This window comes from Takifugu flavidus, chromosome 6 (assembly GCF_003711565.1).
Source record: "Takifugu flavidus isolate HTHZ2018 chromosome 6, ASM371156v2, whole genome shotgun sequence".
Taxonomy (NCBI): Eukaryota; Metazoa; Chordata; class Actinopteri; order Tetraodontiformes; family Tetraodontidae; genus Takifugu; species Takifugu flavidus.
This window is the reverse complement of record NC_079525.1, coordinates 14,816,466-14,836,199: the sequence shown is the minus strand read 5'-3', so window position 1 is coordinate 14,836,199 and position 19,734 is coordinate 14,816,466. Positions and strand designations below refer to the sequence as shown.

The 19,734-nt window shown below is 52.5% G+C and overlaps 1 protein-coding gene across 1 annotated transcript in view; it reads left to right on the top strand.

The window, feature by feature from the left end:
- The window catches only part of maml3 (mastermind-like transcriptional coactivator 3), a 52,425-nt gene that overhangs the window by 12,135 nt on the left and 20,556 nt on the right, over positions 1–19,734 (top strand). Inside the window, 3 exon segments of the mRNA XM_057035607.1 lie at positions 13,620–14,351; positions 14,488–15,277; positions 15,280–15,428. Coding sequence (XP_056891587.1) covers positions 13,620–14,351; positions 14,488–15,277; positions 15,280–15,428 — 1,671 coding nt within the window.

Genomic DNA, 19,734 nt, shown 5'->3' with positions numbered 1-19,734 from the left:
CCCCCCAGGGATGAGGTCCCCCCAGGGATGAGGTCCCCCCAGACCTGCGCTCCTCCACATTCACATTTTTGATGTTGCTTTGTGTGACAACATTTAATTTATTGTCGCATCCTTTCCAATTTGTTAATTCCGACGTTTCCAGTGTGTGTGTGTGTGTGTGTGTGTGTGTGTGTGTCTCTTTCGGGTGTTTTCAGAGTTTCTTCTTCTTCGGTTAAAGCGGCGGCTCAGTTCACAGCCGCCTCGTGCGGTGATTCAACGCGTGGAAATTACAGGCAATTTTGAGCTGCAAACATTGTGAAAACTGATTTGACTGGTGCCGACGTTTCGTAACACACGGACGTTTCTGCTGCGCGAGTCGCCGGGAACGCCGAGGAGAGTCGGTGGAATCGGTGATTCCGAACCCTCGTATTTGACCTGGAGGAGCGGAGCTGATCCGACCCTTGGTCAGCTGACATCAGCGGCGGGATCCGGCGGGATCTTGGCGACGGGATTCCTGAAGGGTCTGCTCCTGTTCTGGCTCTGGTGTGTGTGTGTGTGTGGTGTGTGTGTGTGTGTGTGTGTGTGTGTGTGTGTGTGTGTGTGTGTGTGTGTGTGTGTGTTGAGAAGGTGCTGGGCTTGTTCCCTCCCAACGCCGTGGTTACTCTGATAAACCCTTCGCTGTCACCGCCGATCTTCCCCTCCCCCCCCTCCCGTCCCCGTTCCCCGTCTTCTAATTCCCACCGGCAGACCTTTGTCTTCCCGCCCTCCTCGGAAGTCGCCTCGGAGCCGCTTCCCTCCGTCTCCCCGTCCCTCTCCTCCTCGCCGTGCGCCCAGCCAGCCACAGGAATGCATCTCGAGGAACGCCTGGCGAGACCAACTGGATCAAACAAGTTCAAAGCGGCGCTGGAGCCTGGGTGTCTCTCCCGGCTTCTATCTCTTCTCCTCCTCTCCCACTCCTCCGCGTCCTGCTCCGTGTTTTCCTTCTCTCCCCCCGCCCGCCCCTTCAGGTCTCCCTTTTTTTCTCCTCCTTGTTGTTCCTGCAAACCCTTTTGCCTTTTGCTGCTCTTTTCCTCCTCTTCTGCCCCCCCTTCTCCCGTTCTCTCGTCTTTCTGCTCTGTTCCTCTGGCACGGGGGAGACACAAAGAGATCTTTTGAATGCCTTTGCGTGTAGGAGTTGGACCTCGGCGGAGGGGATCATGTGGATCTGCTGTGTTTGTGCGTGTGTGTGTTAATTTCCACATATTTCAGCCCCTGAGGCCACAGTTGCGCGGACGGTGATGCCGTTCAACACAAAGGTGGCCACAAACGCGCGTCTTTGCCCCGGTTTGTGCGCCGCCCCGCCTGTCACTCACCCGGCCGCCGCTCCTAATTGGCTTATAATGCCCTTGTTACCACTGAGGGACTCGTTTGCCCCACCCCCATCTCGGGCTGCTTGTCTGTTTGTTATTCTTCAAAATAGGCCATCAAGCAAGGGGGTGGGTTAATGTATGTGTATGTGGGGGTTAAAGGGTGGGGGGTGTATGGGGTCTCCCCCCAAGGGCACTTGTGTGGGGATGCACTCTGTCCTTTGTCTGAGGCCCCAGTGGGAAGCCGAATCCGTGTGTACGAGCCTGAACGCAGGCGTTCGGATCCGCGTGCGTCTTTATAGGCGCGCGTGAATGCACGTGCGTGCACGGATAATTAGTGTCTCATTTGTGCACGGGACTTTTGACTCTCGACGGACTCCAAGGTCAAAGATCCCGCTGTGTCTGCTGGGGTCCTGCTCCGGTTGGTCTCATGTTAACAGGTCTTATCTCGCCTCCCCTCAACAAAGGAACCGGCGCTCCAAGATCCACACGGCTCCTTTTTTCTAGGAAAATATTTGCCTGGTTTTTTTTTTTATTAAAAGTGTTCACTGTTTTAATATTCGGGTGGCCTTTCTCAGGTGTGCCGTGTCCCGATACGTGTCTTAGTAGCAGGGCCACACGATCCGGATCGGTTCTTTCTGCTGTGCGGATCTTTGCCTGAATTCCTGGACTCGTAGAACGGGGTAAAAGCTGTCACTACTTTCCCCGGGCTGCGGGTTTAATTGTCCTGTGGCTCTTTAAATCTCCTCCAGTTTGAAACAAGGAAGCGGAGAACCTTCCTGTCATTGGCTGCTGCAGAGGCTCAGGGGCGGGTTCTGACCCGGTGTCACCGAGCAGCGGATAAAAGCCGTGGCAGGCGGCTGGGCGGCACATCGTCCTCTAATGGCACACGTGAAAATCACATGACATCGGCGATCCCGCTCTCGTACGGGGAACGGTAAAGAACATGTAGGAAAAAACGAGAGGAAATAGGAGGCGAGTGAAGAGGGGTGAGGAGCTCAAGGTCCACGTGGTGACACGAGAGAAAAGGGGGTGAAAATAATGATAACAAGACCGGAAAAGGCGGAAATTGGTGATCTGGGCAGCACAATGGGGATGGGAAATGAGAGCAAAAAAAGGTTGGAATGGAGGACGTGTGGCGCTGGAGGAAAAACTGAAAAGGGAGGTAGGAAGAGAAATATGTGACATGCCTGTCACAGGCGGAATGAAGGAGAGGAGGGGACGGACGGGGGAGGGAGGGAGGGAGGGAGGAGAGGAAAGGTACATGTGACAGGGAGAGAGGGATAGAAGAGGGGGAGGAGGAGTAGAAGAGCGGCGTGTGTCAACCGGAGAACAATAAGAGGCGTTCATGACACGTCTCCAGGGGTACGGGCTCGACGTGTTCCTACTAATAGAAGCTAAAATAATTAATAACTTCCTCAGTTGCTCTTTCTCTCTGCTTTTCCCTCTTCCAGTCCCCCCGCATGCAGGGGCAGCGCACACACACACACACACACACACACACACACACACACCACACACACACACACACACACACCGATTAAAGAGACGCCATTCTGCTGTTTCTTGTAAACATCGACCCTCTAAACACACATGCAGAGACGTTCCGAGATGGTTCCGTTCTAATGTTCGCTTCCATGAATAAGTGATGGTGTTAGGAAGCACTGGTCTGGGTGGAATGGTGGTCGACAGTGGGGGGGGTTAACACACACACACACACACACACACACACACAGTTTTTGCATGACTGGTTTCTGGGGACCTCAGAACCAACCCTGTGGAACAAAGCCTACCGCTGGTGTTCCTCAGACAGCGTGTGCATGTGCGTGTGTGTGTGTTGATAGTGCTTCATGGCATGTGTGTGACACGGGGATGTTTATGGCCTGGAGGTATGAGGGGAGAGAGAGAGAGAGAGAGAGAGAGAGAGAGAGTGGGAGGAGAGAAAGGCAGAACTGGAGATCTAGAGGGAGGGGTGGACTGATGAGGAGAAGAGGGGAAAGGAAGGGAAAAAGGAGCGTATGTAGTCATTGAGACGTTGAAAGCGAGCCGCAGGCAGTCCGTGTGCTCTCTCTCTTTATCCTCCCTCTCTCTTTATCCTCCCTCTCTCTTTATCCTCCCTCCCTGCTCTTTCGGGAGCCTGGAGAGCAGATTAAAGCTGTCTGAGTCCTGAGCACAATAATGGCCGCTCCGGCGCTGCTGCAGCCCTGTCACCTACCTGCCCGCTCGCGTCTATGCATCCAGACTGTTTACGTTTCTGTCCCACACACACTCGCACACACACGCCGCTCTCTCTCTTTTGTTCACACACGTTTCAGATCTCATTTGTCCATCACAGAGGATTTTCCCCGGTAACCACACACACACATTCTGGTTGTTGGGCCCCCGTCAGGTGGACCTCTGCGGTGTGACGTGTTGTTAAGCGAGGAGGCTTCTGTCTCGGCTGGGATGGGACTAAACCCTGCGTCTGTGACTAGAAGCTCCTGGGAAGGGTCTAATTGCTGGTGTTTGCTCCCTCTGGTTTTCATTATGGAGGAATGCTGGGCTTGATAAGCTTGATTAAGGGTGCCCCTGTCAGGAATTTTAATGCCTGCTGACATCGTATTTACTGACGTCACCACGTCACTCTGGACCAATCTTGAGGGCATTGAGCGCCTGATTGCTCTTCAAACCATAGTTTTCTTCCTCTTTACGTAGCTGCTCGTATGATTGACATTCCAGGATCCTGCTGTGACCCAAAACATTACCACAGAGGAAACTATGCTGGAATTTGGAGTTTGTTTCTTGGGGTCGGACAGGAGAGCAGCCCAACATGAACCCCTTCCCTGTACGTGGTTCCTTTCATTCCACTGGTCAGAGGAAGAAGAGACGCCAGTAAAATTGGGCTGTTAACCATTAGCTCCACCACGGAACCTTTGCTCTCCGTGGGATCAGTAGAACCCTGAGAATTCTTTGTTTGCCATTTAATTCTTATCTGATTGTGGACTTAATGGTGCATTCATGTAAAGATTCATAATTTCCTACTTATATTTTGTAAGTTCCATTATTTTGGGGCAGTTGATGTTCGTTTGGCTCAGAACAGCCGTGGTGGAGATTTATACACAATAATTAATAAATCAACTCAATGCACATCTGCAGGTTTTTTTGACTCTCTAAGGTCAAAGGTCAGAGACTAAACTTGAAGTGTTTCACACTGGTGGTTGGTCAGAGTAACGAGCAGTCCACTAACGACCTCAGCTAAACAGCTGGGGTGAACGTTGAGATGCAGATGTTGAAGAGCAACAGTTTTCTCCCGGTAAACCCTTTATGACGCTAATGTTGCAGCAAAAATCGGACTGAAGAGCTTCGTATGGAGCCTGAAGAGCTTCGTATGGAGCCTGAAGAGCTTCGTATGGAGCCCGAGGAGCTTCGTATGGAGCCTTAGGAGCTTCGTATGGAGCCGAGGAGCTTCGTATGGAGCCTTAGGAGCTTCGTATGGAGCCCGAAGAGCTTCGTATGGAGCCCGAGGAGCTTCGTATGGAGCCCGAGGAGCTTCGTATGGAGCCCGAAGAGCTTCGTATGGAGCCCGAGGAGCTTCGTATGGAGCCCGAGGAGCTTCGTATGGAGCCCGAGGAGCTTCGTATGGAGCCTTAGGAGCTTCGTATGGAGCCTTAGGAGCTTCGTATGGAGCCTTAGGAGCTTCGTATGGAGCCTTAGGAGCTTCGTATGGAGCCCGAGGAGCTTCGTATGGAGCCTTAGGAGCTTCGTATGGAGCCTTAGGAGCTTCGTATGGAGCCCGAGGAGCTTCGTATGGAGCCCGAGAGCTTCGTATGGAGCCCGAAGAGCTTCGTATGGAGCCTGCCGAGGGGGTCTACCTGCACCGCTCCAGTCAGTCAGGACCAAAATATGACAGGATATTAAACAGGAAACACGCGTCCCTGATCTAAGCAGCAGTTTATCCATCCAGCAGCACGTGGACAACATGCCTCCAGGGCTCTGAAGTTAGGGAGGAGGATAAACTGGTAGGAAACAGAAGCATCAGAGTAAATAACAACAGATGAGCATCAGCGGGTATGTCGAGTGGCCGTAGCTCGATATAAATGTTGGACTTTCCTGTGAATCCATAAGAATTGTGTTGTTTATGGATGCGGCTACGTGCAATGTGTGAGGTCAGCTTCTATATTAATCTCTATCACAGCACCACCATCGTTCTAAATGGTGTGTGCGTGTGTGTGTGTGTGTGTGTGTGTGTGTGTGTGTGTGTGTGTGTGTGTGTGTGTGTGTGTTTAGTCTGCTGAATGTAAATGTCTCCTCTGTAGCCCGTATCGTAGAAGTGTGTGTGTGTATTTTGCTACATTAGCAGATGTGTTTGGCTCCAAGTCATTTATATGGTAATGATGTCATTTACTTCTGAAATGCATCTTCCTCAGAACTGGCCGAGCTCTCCTTCTCCTTCTCCCTCGTTCTCGCTGCTTTTCTTCGGCTAAAACAGGGAGGAGGTTCGGCACCTGTACTCCGATGGATCTGGTTACGCCTGTGTGTGTGTGGGTGTGATTGTGACGACACATTTGCTTTATGTGGCGCTGGTATGAAATCGCCATCAACCGGGGCCGCGGGTTCGATGCCCAACTTACAGAGGCTGGAATTCTGGAACTGACGGAAGCTGTACATTCACCCAAGCTTCCAGTCAGGAAGGGAAGCCACCAATGATGAGCAGCATGTCCCAAAATAGTGCAGATGTCTTCTGTGGTGCTGGCTCGATGCTAACTTAATGGCAATTTCCAATAACATCAACTTCAACACCCCCATGGCCACAAGAGGGCAGCACAGACGCAGTAGCTGTATTGATTATTTCTATTTTTTCCCCTAAATCTAATAATGTAAAGCAGAGTGGTGTAAGTAAACATTTAAATAACCAGTGTAACACCCCCCCTACACACACACACACACACACACACTTTTTTGGAAGTGGTTTTCCTTTTAAACAAGGATCAGCGATGATGTCACCCTGGATCCGACATGGAGCTGCCACTGACACACAAACGGGGAGGAACAAAGCATTTGCAAGCTTTAGAGATTCTTAGTGCACGTTTGAGATGTAACACCCAGAGCTGCTCTCGCCCCCATTAGAATCTGCTGCCCTCAGCGCACACGGACCCTCTGTGCACGTGTGTGGTGTGTTCCTACGGCTCGCCGCCACTTCTTAGAGCTCTACAGGCCTGGAATAACTGCAACGACCTCGTTGCTTTGACGATAACTATCATTAACACGTTGATTACAGGTCTGAGCGTCTTAAAAATAACACACACACACACCACACACACACACACGCGCAGTGGATCAATACTCCCATGCTGAGCTAATGATGGGTCTGCCCGCTCCTCACAGATGATGCATGACACAAGTCAAAGTAGTCGCAGGGAAAAGAGGAAGAGGGGACGAGCCGGGGACGAGGGAGCGGCGGGATGGACCGTGTAGGTTCAGATCGGAGGCGTGCGAGGAGGACTACATGCACCGAGACACGGAGACAGAACGGCGCATCGCCGCTGTTGCTGCATTACATGTGAGGTAGAGATCCCTCCGCCACGGGAGGAAGAGGAAGCAGGGATAGATGAGGGGGTGTGCTGTAAAGTTCTTGATGGATTAGTCCTTCTATCTTCAGGCCTCCCTCATGACTCCATCCCAGAGGCTGGAGCACACACACACACACACACACACACACACACACACACACACACACACACACCCATTCACATCTCATAATAAAAAGACAACACTACTAAAACAGTGATGCCACCGTGGAAGAAGGCAGCGTTTGGCTATACGTTTGTAAACATAGGGTGAAAGTCATGTGACATGGCGGAATTGGAACTTCCTCCGCACAAAAATGCATCAAATCAGGATCATTTCCCAGCTTTTTTGAGGTTCATGTTCACACAAAATGTCTCATTTAAGCCATGAAAATGCTCGTGATGCAACGTAACGCTGACGTTGGCCGAGTGTGTGTCAGTGTAAGACTTTTGGTTTGGACTTTGTTCTTTCCACATGTAGTTAAAGTGTGTCTAGGCAGTGTAAACACACACACACTGGAGCAGCGTGTGTGTTCAGAGGCAACAGCAGTCGACTACTGCCTGACCTAGTTACACACAAGAAGCATTAGAAAGAGACTGAAGGCAGGAGGGAAGTGGAACGACTGTTTCCCCCCAAACATCCTGCTGCTGCGCTCTTAGCTGATTTACAAAGACGAAGTGACGGCTTCGTTAATCAGCTGATGCCTCAGCTCGCTGCCAAACATTTGCTTTATCTTCCCGCGTGTCCCACAGTCGGAGACGGGAAGAGGAGACGGTGTGTCGTGACTCCGGTTAGTGGGATGTGCTCTCATGTGGCCATCGATCTGCACGGCTGAGGGCATCTGGAGCTCGCTCGCCCTCTCTCTCTCTCTCTCTGTCTCACACACACACACACGCACACCAGCTAAATGGGTTCATTCCCCTCAGCCAACACACACACACTCAGCATGGTTTCTGGACAGCAAAGCCACTTAAATGTAGCACACACTCGTTCACACTCATGCGTGCGTGTGCAGCCACTCCGATTGTGGTCGTGTTGCCAAATAGCCATCAGGGCCCCTCGACTCATCTGTTACCATAGCAGCCCTGCTCCCTCTCCTCCCTGCCAGCTCGGAGGCAACAGTGTGTGTGTGTGTGTGTGTGTGTGTGTGTGTGTGTGTGTGTGTGTGAGGGGCTCTGACAGCAGCAGAAACCAACGGGGTTACAGTGCAGCCAATCGTGCACTTGCCCCGTGTTGCACATCGCCCACCGTCCAATCACCACCCCACACACACGCGGACACACACTCATGCTAGCATCCAAACACACTCCCACTGGCGCTCCACCTGCCCTCGCCATCGTTCTCCTCCTCTTCCAGACGCTCACTCTTTCTTTAGCTGTCTCTCTTCCTCCCTCACTCTTCTGATGTTGCCCCCCCCCACCCCCCCCCCAGGGTTTGGTGTTGTCCTTGTTGAGTTTAACGGGCCTCTGGTGTTTCTTTTGTGCTGTGTCCAGCCAGGACAGGTGTTGGACACATTGATCAACACACACACAGCTGTCACACTCCTCCTGGTCACCATCTGGCCATGAAACCAGCACCCCAACACACTCTTTTGTGTCTCTTCCTGGACTCCACAACCCACTCGTGCTGTCATCGTTGTTTTTTAGAACAGTGCTGGTGTGTGTTGGTTCAGCACCATTAAAACCCAACATCTTCTTGATTCCTGGTGGCTGTCGGCGACGTCTGCTCACCACTGCACCTGCAGCCCGTCTGTGTTTTCCATTCTGGTGCTGCCTCCAGGTTGGGTGGGGGTAGCAGGTCACCGGTTACCCGGCAACATTGCGAGCCTCAGAAGATTCCGCCCGTAATCCTCCAGCTCTGTTTTGTTTTTCCTCCTTCCTCTCGTTCCCTCGCTCGGTCCCCGGCGTGTTTTGTGCCTCCGCCGCAGACTGAACCCATGCTGTTGAGCCGGAGCGGGAGGGGGGAGAAGGGGGAGATTGGGTGGGAGGGGGAGAAAGAGGGAGAGTGATAAAGCAAGAAAAAAGAGAGGGGGTGGATCTGTTGATTTACTAAAGACTCAAACATGACCAGTCTCCCCTCCCACACACCCACTCACTTCCTCCCTCTCCTCATCTTTCTCTCCCTCCCCCTCCCTCCCCCCCCCTCCCTCTGTCTCCCCTCCACCCAGTCCTGGCGTGATGGTACCGCTCCAGAAACAGGAAGGAGCCGCAGCTCTATAAATAGAGAGGAGCTGCTCGGCCATGGAACCACACACATGCAAACACACAGTTTCCCCCCCACTCTCTTTCCCCTCCATTTTATATCTGCTGAGCTCTCTCTGCTTTTCCTCTTCTCTTCTTTGTCTTTGCACACAAACACGCACAAACACACACACACACACACACATAAACAGTCATTCAGGTGACCCAGTACACAAACATGGCAGGTATGTACATTCTCAAATACACACACTTGGATGTGTAACATACACTAGCTCTTAGCCCCTGCGTGTGTGTCCCTCTCTCTCTCTCTCTCTCTCTCTCTCTCTCTCTCTCTCTCTCACACACACACACACACACACACAGGCCCCTCATAATGACAGCTTTCCTTGTGGACAGTCCAACCTAAACGATCACCTGAACCATAATGACCCCTCCTTTCCAACCTGGGATTTAAAGCTAAACCCTGACCAACGTGTGACTCCTCGCGATGGTCGCAGCCCATAACTCCGGCAGGACGTTGCGTTCGCACACGCAAAAGCGCACGAGGTTCACACGCATCTTTGGATTTCGGTTTTAATTTTTGTCCTCCACTCTTCTGTAACATGCATTAAATGAATTAATAAACGGACTAAATTAATGGGCTGATTGTGGGGTCTCCTCCTCGGAGACACAAAGATTTGTCAAATACACTTTTTAAGGAAGAACTTATTGCCCAAACCAACATTTCAATAAACGTTGTGCCCGTGTGTGTGTGCATATGTGTGTGTGCGAGGGGCGGGGGCGTGTTTGCGGTTGTTTAGACCCCCATGGAGAGGAGACAGACTGGCAGGCGCTTTTTCCACACACACGGACTCGTACACCCTTCTCTGGGACGGGGGCCAAATGCTTCCTTTGTTTTTACCTTCCTCTTGTCACTTGGAGGTTTCTGTCCTTCACTCCCACAGACTCTTTTTGTGCTGTGTTCCTTTATTGCCCAACGCTCAGGAATGTGCTCAGGAAACTCAAACTCTGTCCTTTTGGGTTTTGGGAACCGCGTGACTTCTGGTTATTGAAATAACCGTATGGATCTTTTACCTCCTCTAAGCTAGGCTGCTGCCAAACGGACCCATGTTCCTGACTTCCTGGTTTCCTTCCTTGTCACCTACTGAACCCTCGGCCCTTCCGGCAACGACCACACGTGGGAAACTTTGGGACCACTGCTGGTCCAAACTGCGTCTGCTCTCAACCTCCGTGTTTCACCTCCGTTAAATCCCAACGCGTCATTCCCAGTCTTATTAAACTCACTGGATTCCTCCCAGTTACCCAGAGCAGGAGGAGACGTGTCGCTGAACAGGCGCCTTGTTTTTCCTGAACATGACAATAATAAGCAGGTTTATTACCGTCTCCATCTGTGATCAACACGTCCAGCGTCAGAACCCATCCGGGCCAACACCGGGCTCACTGAAGCAGCTCTGCTCACATCTAAATGCTAAAGCTAAATTTAGATCATCTCGTCTGTTTAGCTGAACTCAGTAGCTCAACGGTGGACAGGCGACACCAGTTAACTGGACCCCAGCAGGACCGGACGCCTGGTTGTTACTGCTGGCTGTCTGTGCTGTCTGTGCTGTCTGTGCTGTCTGTGCTGTCTGTGAAGCTGCTGGTTAGATTGGAAGCTGCAGACAGAACAATAGTTAATGGGTTACATTACCCATCGCCCCAGCAAGGGCGCGCCTTTACTAATTAAAGTCCTGTTTGATTCCATTGACTCTTTTCACATTCTGGTGAGCCAGGCCAAGAAAAGGCACGTGCACGTGAAGTGGCACGGCCTTTACCGGCCCCACGCAGCTGGAGCTAAATACAATTCTGACAGCTGCGGGTCCTGCGTGCTTGTATGTGCAGCCTAAACGAACCCAGATGACGGGAGAGACGCTGCACGAGGCAGATTAATCACGCAGGGAAAAATAACCTAGAATAACAGAGAATAAGAAGCTTTCGTATTTAGCTAATATGTGGATCAAAGCCCTTTTCCTGGTGGGTTGGTGGGTAAGAACCCAGAAGGAGCTCATATTGATGGAGGCTGGCGTGGAAGAACAGTTTTGTTGTACGTCTAAATACACGTCAGTGGGTGCCGTTTACTTCCTGGATAAATAAATGTGAACGTCTGCGTCCGCCCGGTCCAGCGTGCAGGCGCTCTCGTGATATTGAGACTTTAGATTGGACGCGATGCTCAGCCTGTGAAGAGAGGGAGTAAGTGAGCATGAGAAGGAGGAGGAAGGAGGAGGATGCAGCACACAAAGCAGCAGAGCAGCAGGTTGCTATAACAACAGCACCTTAGTGGTTGGGTCTCTCCCTCCCTCCCCGTCTCTGATCACCCTCTCATCACTGTCATTTGGCGTGCTATGCTTTTCCATCATGCCACCCATCTCCTCCCCCACCTCGCTCCTCTCTTTCTTTATCCCCGTGTCCTGTCAGCTCCTCCGCTCACAGGAAGAAGACCTGCGTGTGAAATAATTCCCTTTCCCTCCACGCGTTTGCGTTCCCACTTTTGTCTCTGGGATGTCTTTGTCGTTGTGTGTCGCTGGAGCCGAGGTAGGAGCGGAGCGGTCGGTGGGAGTGTGTGTCACACACACAATCGCACAGTGGCAGGGGGTCATCCTTGCTCTTTTCCACCCTCATCCTTTCCTCTTTCCCGCTCCGCTCCCACTAAGAGCTCCGGTTGACTTTAGCGATTGTCTCCATGTGTCCCTACGACGGCGTGTTTGTCACGTGTCACGCGCGCCGCATATGTTGTAATTACATGGCTAAGTGATCAAAGAGAAACAAATGATTAATTAGCCACAGTTAAAGCAATGTAATATGTCACTGTCGCAGTCTCCACCAAGGTTCTGAGTTAAAAAAAATTAAAGTTTACTCTGCTTTCTTAAATTTGGCGCGTGTGTGTGTGTGTGTGTGTGCACGTAGGAGGGCGCTATAGTTCACACCACCTGGATAATTACGGGGCGTTTCATAGGTGGGCTTTGAAAGGCGAGTCTGTCATTATCGGCGTGAATCAGTGGTATTTAAGGAAAACCTGGAGCACACGCGTGCACGCACACACTCAACACACACTCAACACACACTCGCCACGTGCAGGAGACCTGAATCATTCAGAACCATTGATTACCGGACCTGACGCACCAACAGGTGATGAAGCCGAGTCTGGACGGTGCAGAATCGTGCTGGTCCTGGCTGCGCATTAGAGCTGGAAACAGTTCCTATATCACACTGTCACGTTAGGGAGGCTGCAGCCGTGGTGGAGAACCGGTCTGACAGGTCCGCCATGTGGACCCACTCCCCTGTAGAACAGGAGTGGGTGGTGCATGTGCGCGTGCGTGTGCGCGTGCATGTGCTGAAGTGGGTCCACCTCAGGGTCAGAATACAAGCTGAATATATTTAGTGTGCTGCTGTTGTGTGTGAATAATGAGCGTTCACACACTCCCGTGTGGTCCAGTCCCCCGTCCTGAACGGGGCTCTTTGAGGTTCAGCTTAATCAAGAAACCTCCTTTAATTGTTACATCCCATCATTTCATTTTCTTAGATATCCCCAAGTGTTGGAATTCAACTTTGCTCGTTTCTGCTTTGCTTTCATTTTTTAATAATAAAGCAGAATAAAGTGAGAATTACTGATTAAATATTTAATCTGACGCGTCCACAGGCACGTGTGAATCATACACACGTGCATTTATAAATGAATATGTTCTGAAGCAACAGCTAATAAAACAGGTTATGTCATTCTCCTTCTAAAATAATAAATATATATGTGTGTATTAAGCAGGCATTTCCTACATTTCATCTTGAATTTGGGTCAGAAGGAGCCATTAATAAAGGAGTTCTCTGCCCCCCGTCTCTCATTCTTAGAGCATCTTCTTCTTAATGACGACTTGATTAGATGAAACGAACGAGCGTGAAGGCTGATATGCACGGAAAAATCCAAATTTCCAACATCATCTAGGTTTTTGTCCTGACGATTCTGTAAAATAATCATGCCTGGGTCAGGAATGCCTTCACTCGTTGGCTGTTTTCTCCCCGTTCGGTGGCGAGGAGCAAACATCTTCAGATTCTGAGCCTCCTTCATGCATCCAGGGAGAATAAAGTCCACATATCTAAAGCACCTTTAAGAGCCTGCTGCATCTCCTCCCACAGCACCCTCCGTCCTCAGCCCAGCCAGAGGAGCTCCAATATTTGTCAGCTGCACATGTGAACGTGCACGCTGTGCAGATATCCTCATGGGACTCTGGAGTGCACGTGTGAATGGTTCGTCGTACCCACTCATTTGTTGGTGGTGGTGATGGAAAGAGTGCTGCAGATGGGAAAGCTCTTATTCTCAACTTGGTTCGCTCCTCCTTGGACTTCTGTGTGTGTGTGTGTGTGTGTGTGTGTGTGTGTGTGTGTGTGTGGTTATATCAGCCACATTGGATCTGAAACATGTTTGATGTTTCAGAGGTATTTAATTGCTCTTGGAGAGCATGAAGCCATTGAGCAGCGTGTTCCATCTCTGGTTCTAACCCCTTTATTCTGTCTGTTGCAGCTTCAAGAGACGGTCAAGAGAAAGCTGGACAGCGCGCGGTCGCCCCTGAACGGCGAGCAGAACGGCGTCTGTGATGGCGGCGGCTACTCACCCACCAAACGTGTACGAAAGGACGGCCCCGTGGGTCTGGACTCGTTAACGGGGCTCACAAACAACAACAATAACAACAACGGGCCGCCCATTTCCCCGCTTCATCACCAAATAGACATCAAGCCAATCCTTGGCGGGCCCAACACCTCCGCTGGAAACACTACGACCAGTAATGGGAACCACGTGGGCCAGGCAGCGGACGACCTGGGGAAGAACGGCGGCAGCCACCTCTCCGACATGAAGCTGAACGGCTCGCTGGACCTGGAGGACAGCTTCAGCCTCCTCAAGGACCTGAAGCAGGAGCCGCTGGACGATGGGGGCGGGATGGAGTCCTCTGACCCCCAGTCTCTGTCCAATCAGAACAAACTGTTCTCCGACATCAACCTCAACGACCAGGAGTGGCAGGAGCTGATCGACGAGCTGGCCAACACCGTGCCCGAGGACGACATGCACGACCTTTTCAACGAGGACTTTGAAGACAAGAAGGAGGGAGAGTTTGGGAGGTCGGCAAACAACCCCACGCCGGGCCCCCAGGAGACTGTGGTGAACCCGACGGCGATGGGAGCGGCCCCGGCGGCGCCGCTGCCCCTCCCCCCTCAGCCCCCACAGGGTGGCCCCCAGGTCCCGATGGGCTCCCCACAGGTCAGTGGTCCAAGTTTGTGGGATTCTCTTGAATCGTTTTCACCAGATACGTTGACAAAGTCACATTTTTGCTTTATTCAGTCGTTCAGATGTTGCATGGTGTCGAACCGGGTCATTGATTTGCTGCTTTTCTCAGGTCCGGCCGCCGTCCTCGGGCCCTCAGTTCGCCACCACTGCTAATGGAACGCCGCCGCAGCAACCGTTGCAACAGTCCCCCGCCGTTGCCATGGCATCTGGCTCCCCGCTGCACAACTGTGTGGCTCGCTCCCCCCAGACGCCTACCCAGGCTCAGACACAAGCGGTCTCCAGACCCGGGAGCGGCTACATGTTAAACCAAGGCCCGGGGGTCAGTCAGGCTGGCACGGGACCGGGGACGACCGGGGTCGCACCTGGAGTCACCCCAGGGAGCCAGCCCGTCGGGCCGGTGACCCCCGAACTGTCTCCTGCGGAGCAACTGAAGGCGATGGCTCAGCAACGCGCTAAACTGCTGCAGCAGAAGCAGCAGCAGCAGCAGCAGCAGGCAGCTAACTGGTCTCCAGCAGGAGCCCCCACCAGCCCCTACAACTCTGTCCCCTTTAATCAAGACAAACCCAACAGCCCCATGATGTACCCACCGCAAGCCTTTAACACGCCGCAGGGTCCCCTGGTGGCCCCCAACAACGGTCCCAAAGCCCCCATGAACAACTACCTCCCTCACAACCATCTGGGCATGATGGGCCAGCAGCCGCCCGCCGGCATCAACCCCAACGCCATGACCAAGCAGCAGCAGCAGACGGCCGCCATGCTGTCCTACAGCAACACCAAACCTCTCAGCCACTTCAGCGGCAGCGGGGTGGACCACATCGGCCAGAGGATGACTCCGCCCATGGCGGGGAACAGCCAAGTGAAGAACCCCATGATGCCTCCCTATATGGGAGGGGGAGGGGGCGGGGCCAGGGGGCGGGGCCAGGGCAGACCCAGGGGCCCATCCCGGGACAGACGGCGCACCTGAGTGATGAGCAGAAGAGGATGTTGCTGATGAAGCAGAAGGTGTTGAACCAGAACATGCCCTACAGCGCCATGCAACCTCATGGACAGGTACGGTACTGCACGTTTGGTCAGCTTGGTGCCGCTTCTAATATTCGGGGTTGCTTGAAATGCTTGTGTCGGAGTTGACCGAGGCAGAATATGGTGAATAGATCGGTGTTATTAAACCTTCCAGTGGTGCAACAGTGTGAACGGGAATGGTGCTAGTTGCCCCAGCAACAAGCCTTGGCTGGGAAAAGACAAAGGAAAAATGGCCTGTCGAGAGCATATCGATGCCTCTGTAACAACAGCAGCAACAATCGTCTTCCCCTGCTCCTCGTTCACCAACACACACGAGCACGTGCACACACACACACACACACACACACCCCTGCTGAACAACAATGCTAAACGGCTCCTTAGCTCATATCCCCAATCTGTCACAGCTGACTGATGGCTGAGATTGGTCGGCTAAGCCAAGCTAGCTGCTGTCATTACTGGAAGCCCACCTCAGGCGGTTTGTTTCCCGAGCTCAGTGAGCAGCGCCGCCACTTTGAACGCTCCGGTGGTTCCGCCCGGTCTCAGGCATCCATAATAACCACCGCAGAGATGACATAGAAAACAGGCGGCTGGACTGTATGTTGCTAGTCAAACAGGGCAGGAGAGCAGCTCTGGTCTGCTCTTTGTTAGTGTCGGCGTGCAGCTGGAGAAGCTCAGGATGTGGTGGCTGTCACTCCATCACCTCCTCCTCCCACCCCACCCTGCTCCTGTCTGATGATTCCTGTCCTGCTCCTCCTCCTCTCTCTTTCTCCTCTGCAGAGACACTCAGCACCAATAAAGGAGCAGATTTATTAATATGGGGCCTTTGTGGCTGCTGCCTGCAGGGTTGTGTGTTGGTGTGCCGACACACACACACACACACACACACACACACCCCTGCTGAACAACAATGCTAAACGGCTCCTTAGCTCATATCCCCAATCTGTCACAGCTGACTGATGGCTGAGATTGGTCGGCTAAGCCAAGCTAGCTGCTGTCATTACTGGAAGCCCACCTCAGGCGGTTTGTTTCCCGAGCTCAGTGAGCAGCGCCGCCACTTTGAACGCTCCGGTGGTTCCGCCCGGTCTCAGGCATCCATAATAACCACCGCAGAGATGACATAGAAAACAGGCGGCTGGACTGTATGTTGCTAGTCAAACAGGGCAGGAGAGCAGCTCTGGTCTGCTCTTTGTTAGTGTCGGCGTGCAGCTGGAGAAGCTCAGGATGTGGTGGCTGTCACTCCATCACCTCCTCCTCCCACCCCACCCTGCTCCTGTCTGATGATTCCTGTCCTGCTCCTCCTCCTCTCTCTTTCTCCTCTGCAGAGACACTCAGCACCAATAAAGGAGCAGATTTATTAATATGGGGCCTTTGTGGCTGCTGCCTGCAGGGTTGTGTGTTGGTGTGCCGACACACACACACACACACACACACACACACACACACGCATGTCTGCGTGTTTCATACATTTGCAGGGGAGGAGTGTTGGAGTGGAGGAGAGATTTATTTGAGTGAGCAGTGGAGAATTGAAGATGGGGACGCACAGAGAGAAAAAATAACTTTAAGGAGAAAGGCAAGTGCAGAAAGGGGGAGATTTATGGCAGAGGGAGGTTGGAGCATATTAAAGTCAAGGGCCTGGAAAGTGAGAAATAAGTGAGTACTGCAGAATGAAGTGTCTGAAATGCAAAATACCCTCTGTTATACATGCGTCAGGTCTAATTGCAGGGCTACAAAAGCAATATTTCAGTGAATTAAACAGACCTGAAGTAAAGTAAACAAAGACAAACAAATATAAAGCATCTGCGCATTGCTTAGGACCATAATCGCTACTGTAGCATAATTCCAGGCCGTCCTTGCTTTTGTTGGTGGAATTGTGAGATGCAGGAATATTAATTGGACGAGGACAGAGTGCACGTTTTACCCACGCCGGCTGCTGTTTAAGTGGAGAGCAGCGCGCCGCCGTTGACAGAACAAACAGGTTTTCCTTCATGTTGTAAACAAAACCCCGACGTTGGGACGGCTTTGTGCTGCTCGTGACAGTGATAGAACAGGACTTCGTGGAGCATTAACCACATTTGGGTGGAGTCCAAGGACCGCGTCCCAAGGTAGCATGAGGCGTAGCATCAGTAGCATCAGTGGTGTCTCCCAAAGTCACGCAGACCAAAACACTCCGACTACAGCTGGACAATTAGCCCCGATGTGGCCATTGTCCCGCTGGGTCATAAGGTCAAGGGTGGGTAGGTGTGTGTGTTCTACACACTCGGTACAAAACTACTCGTTCTACTAGTCAAGTGAAGGCATTTTTAGGAAGTGAGGCCCTTTTGGCTGGTCCTCACAACTTCAAAGGTCTCTGAGGGTCTGAGAATTTGGTTTAGGTCGGGGTCGGGGGGCGGGGTGATGGTTGGGATGTCAGGGTGTGGGGGGGGCTAATGTATTATGCTCATCACGCATGTGCATGCGTGCATGTGTGTCTGTTTTGTCTCACAGGTGGTGCTTAGACGCCACTGAATCTGCGCTCGTGCTGTTTGTTTGTGTGAGTGTGTGTGTGTCTGTGTGTGTGTGTGTGTGTGTGTGTGTGTGTGTGTGTAGGCTAATCCTGTTAGCAGCTGTTCAGGGAAACTTCAGCCTTGGTCCTCAAAAGCTCGTTAGTCAAGCTTTAATTGTTGCTCCCTTGCTTAGCATCACACCATGACGCTAATTTATGCTTGTTGTCGCGGTTACCGTCGTCACGGTCTTGGATGTCTCTGTGGAAGCAGCAAGTGGGCGAGGAAACGCGCACGAGTGAGTCTGCGGACGACCCCTTTGTGATTTGTCTTCATGTGACAGATGATGCGGCTTCCTCTTTCTCTTTATCGCCCTGTCTTTTCTCCCTCTCTCTCTCCTCTCTCTCTCCTCTCTCTCTCTCTCCCTCCCTCTCCTCTCTCTCTCCTCTCTCTCTCTCTCTCTCTTTGTGTGTTTTTGTGTGTTTGTGCCTGACAGACCAGGAGACAGTTGCAGCGTGTAGCAGGAGTGTGATGCTAGCAGGATGGGGGTGTTGTGTTGCCGGGACTGCGTGAGTGATGATTGGAGGAAGCTGCAATGGCGGGCGCCGGCCTCTAGGCGGCGGGGGCTTCAGGTTTCCGATGAATTGAAGCGTGCGTGTGAAAGTGAGCTCCCCGTCGAAGATCACGGTGTCACGCTCGTCACGACTCCAGCCCTCTCACAGGTCCTTGGCCCTCTCCTCTCTTCTGTCGTCTCACTCTCATCGTCATCATTTCATCCCTTTCTTCATCTTCATCAGAGGCCTGACCTCCACAAGGTCTCAGAGGCCTTAACACACACACACACACACACACACCAACGGAACACACCAACTCCATCCATGTTGCCGTGGCACCATCTGTCCTGACGTTGTGTAGCAGCGTTAGCGTCGTTGCTTCTCCCCTACAATTAATTCATGGACATTCAGCCTTTATTCATTAATTCATTTTAATTTCCCCAAAATGACAGAAACACACACGTGTGGTTCTGCTGAGGAGCGAGGAGCAGCGAGGACATCACAGCCTCATACCAAGTCGTTTCTCCCTCTTCCATCTATCCCCATGAGTGGTAGTTATTACCTCCCAGCCCCTCCCGTCTCCCTCCCTCATGTACACACATTTTATCTCCAGTTCACCCCTCCCTCCCCCCCTCCCCCCTCTCTGGCACACGTGTCGGGGCTTGAGCTGAGCTGTGCTCTGATCCTGTTGAGCCTCTGAAGATGGTGGTGGGAGATGAGGTGGGGGGGGAGGCAGATTGAGAGCGAGCGATTGGGCGGAGAGCTGGCGGGGGCAGGGTGGCGCTTTTAAACGCACGGCTGAGGGAAGTTCTGCCCCGTTTACCCGGGCTCGTTCCACCCAGGTAACTGAATAAAGAGCCGTTAATAACGGCGTCTTCGGGGGTGCGACCGCTGCTGCAGGACTCCAGTCGCACCCGCCCGCCCGCCGCCTCCTTCACCTCCATCACGTCCTCCCTCCACCCCTCCCTCCACCCCTCCCTCCTCCATCGGTGCTCAGAAGGGGCAGTTAGTGCCGAGCTGCACTTCGCCATCATGATCAATAACGCGTGTGTGTGTGTGCCCGTCACAACTCGGCTGTGCTGTCCAAGCGACACGCGTGTGTGTGTGTGTGTGTGTGTGTGTGTGTGTGTCCGGTGGATGGAGACGCCAGGGGAGGGCGTCGAGCGTCTTTAAGGCCGTGGACGCACACATTGATCTGCTCGCAGCACATATCGATCTTTCATTTCTATTATGAGGCGCTCCGACTTTCGCCCCCGGTCTCCCTTTAACCCTCCGCTGCCTCCGGTCCAGGTGGCGACGCCG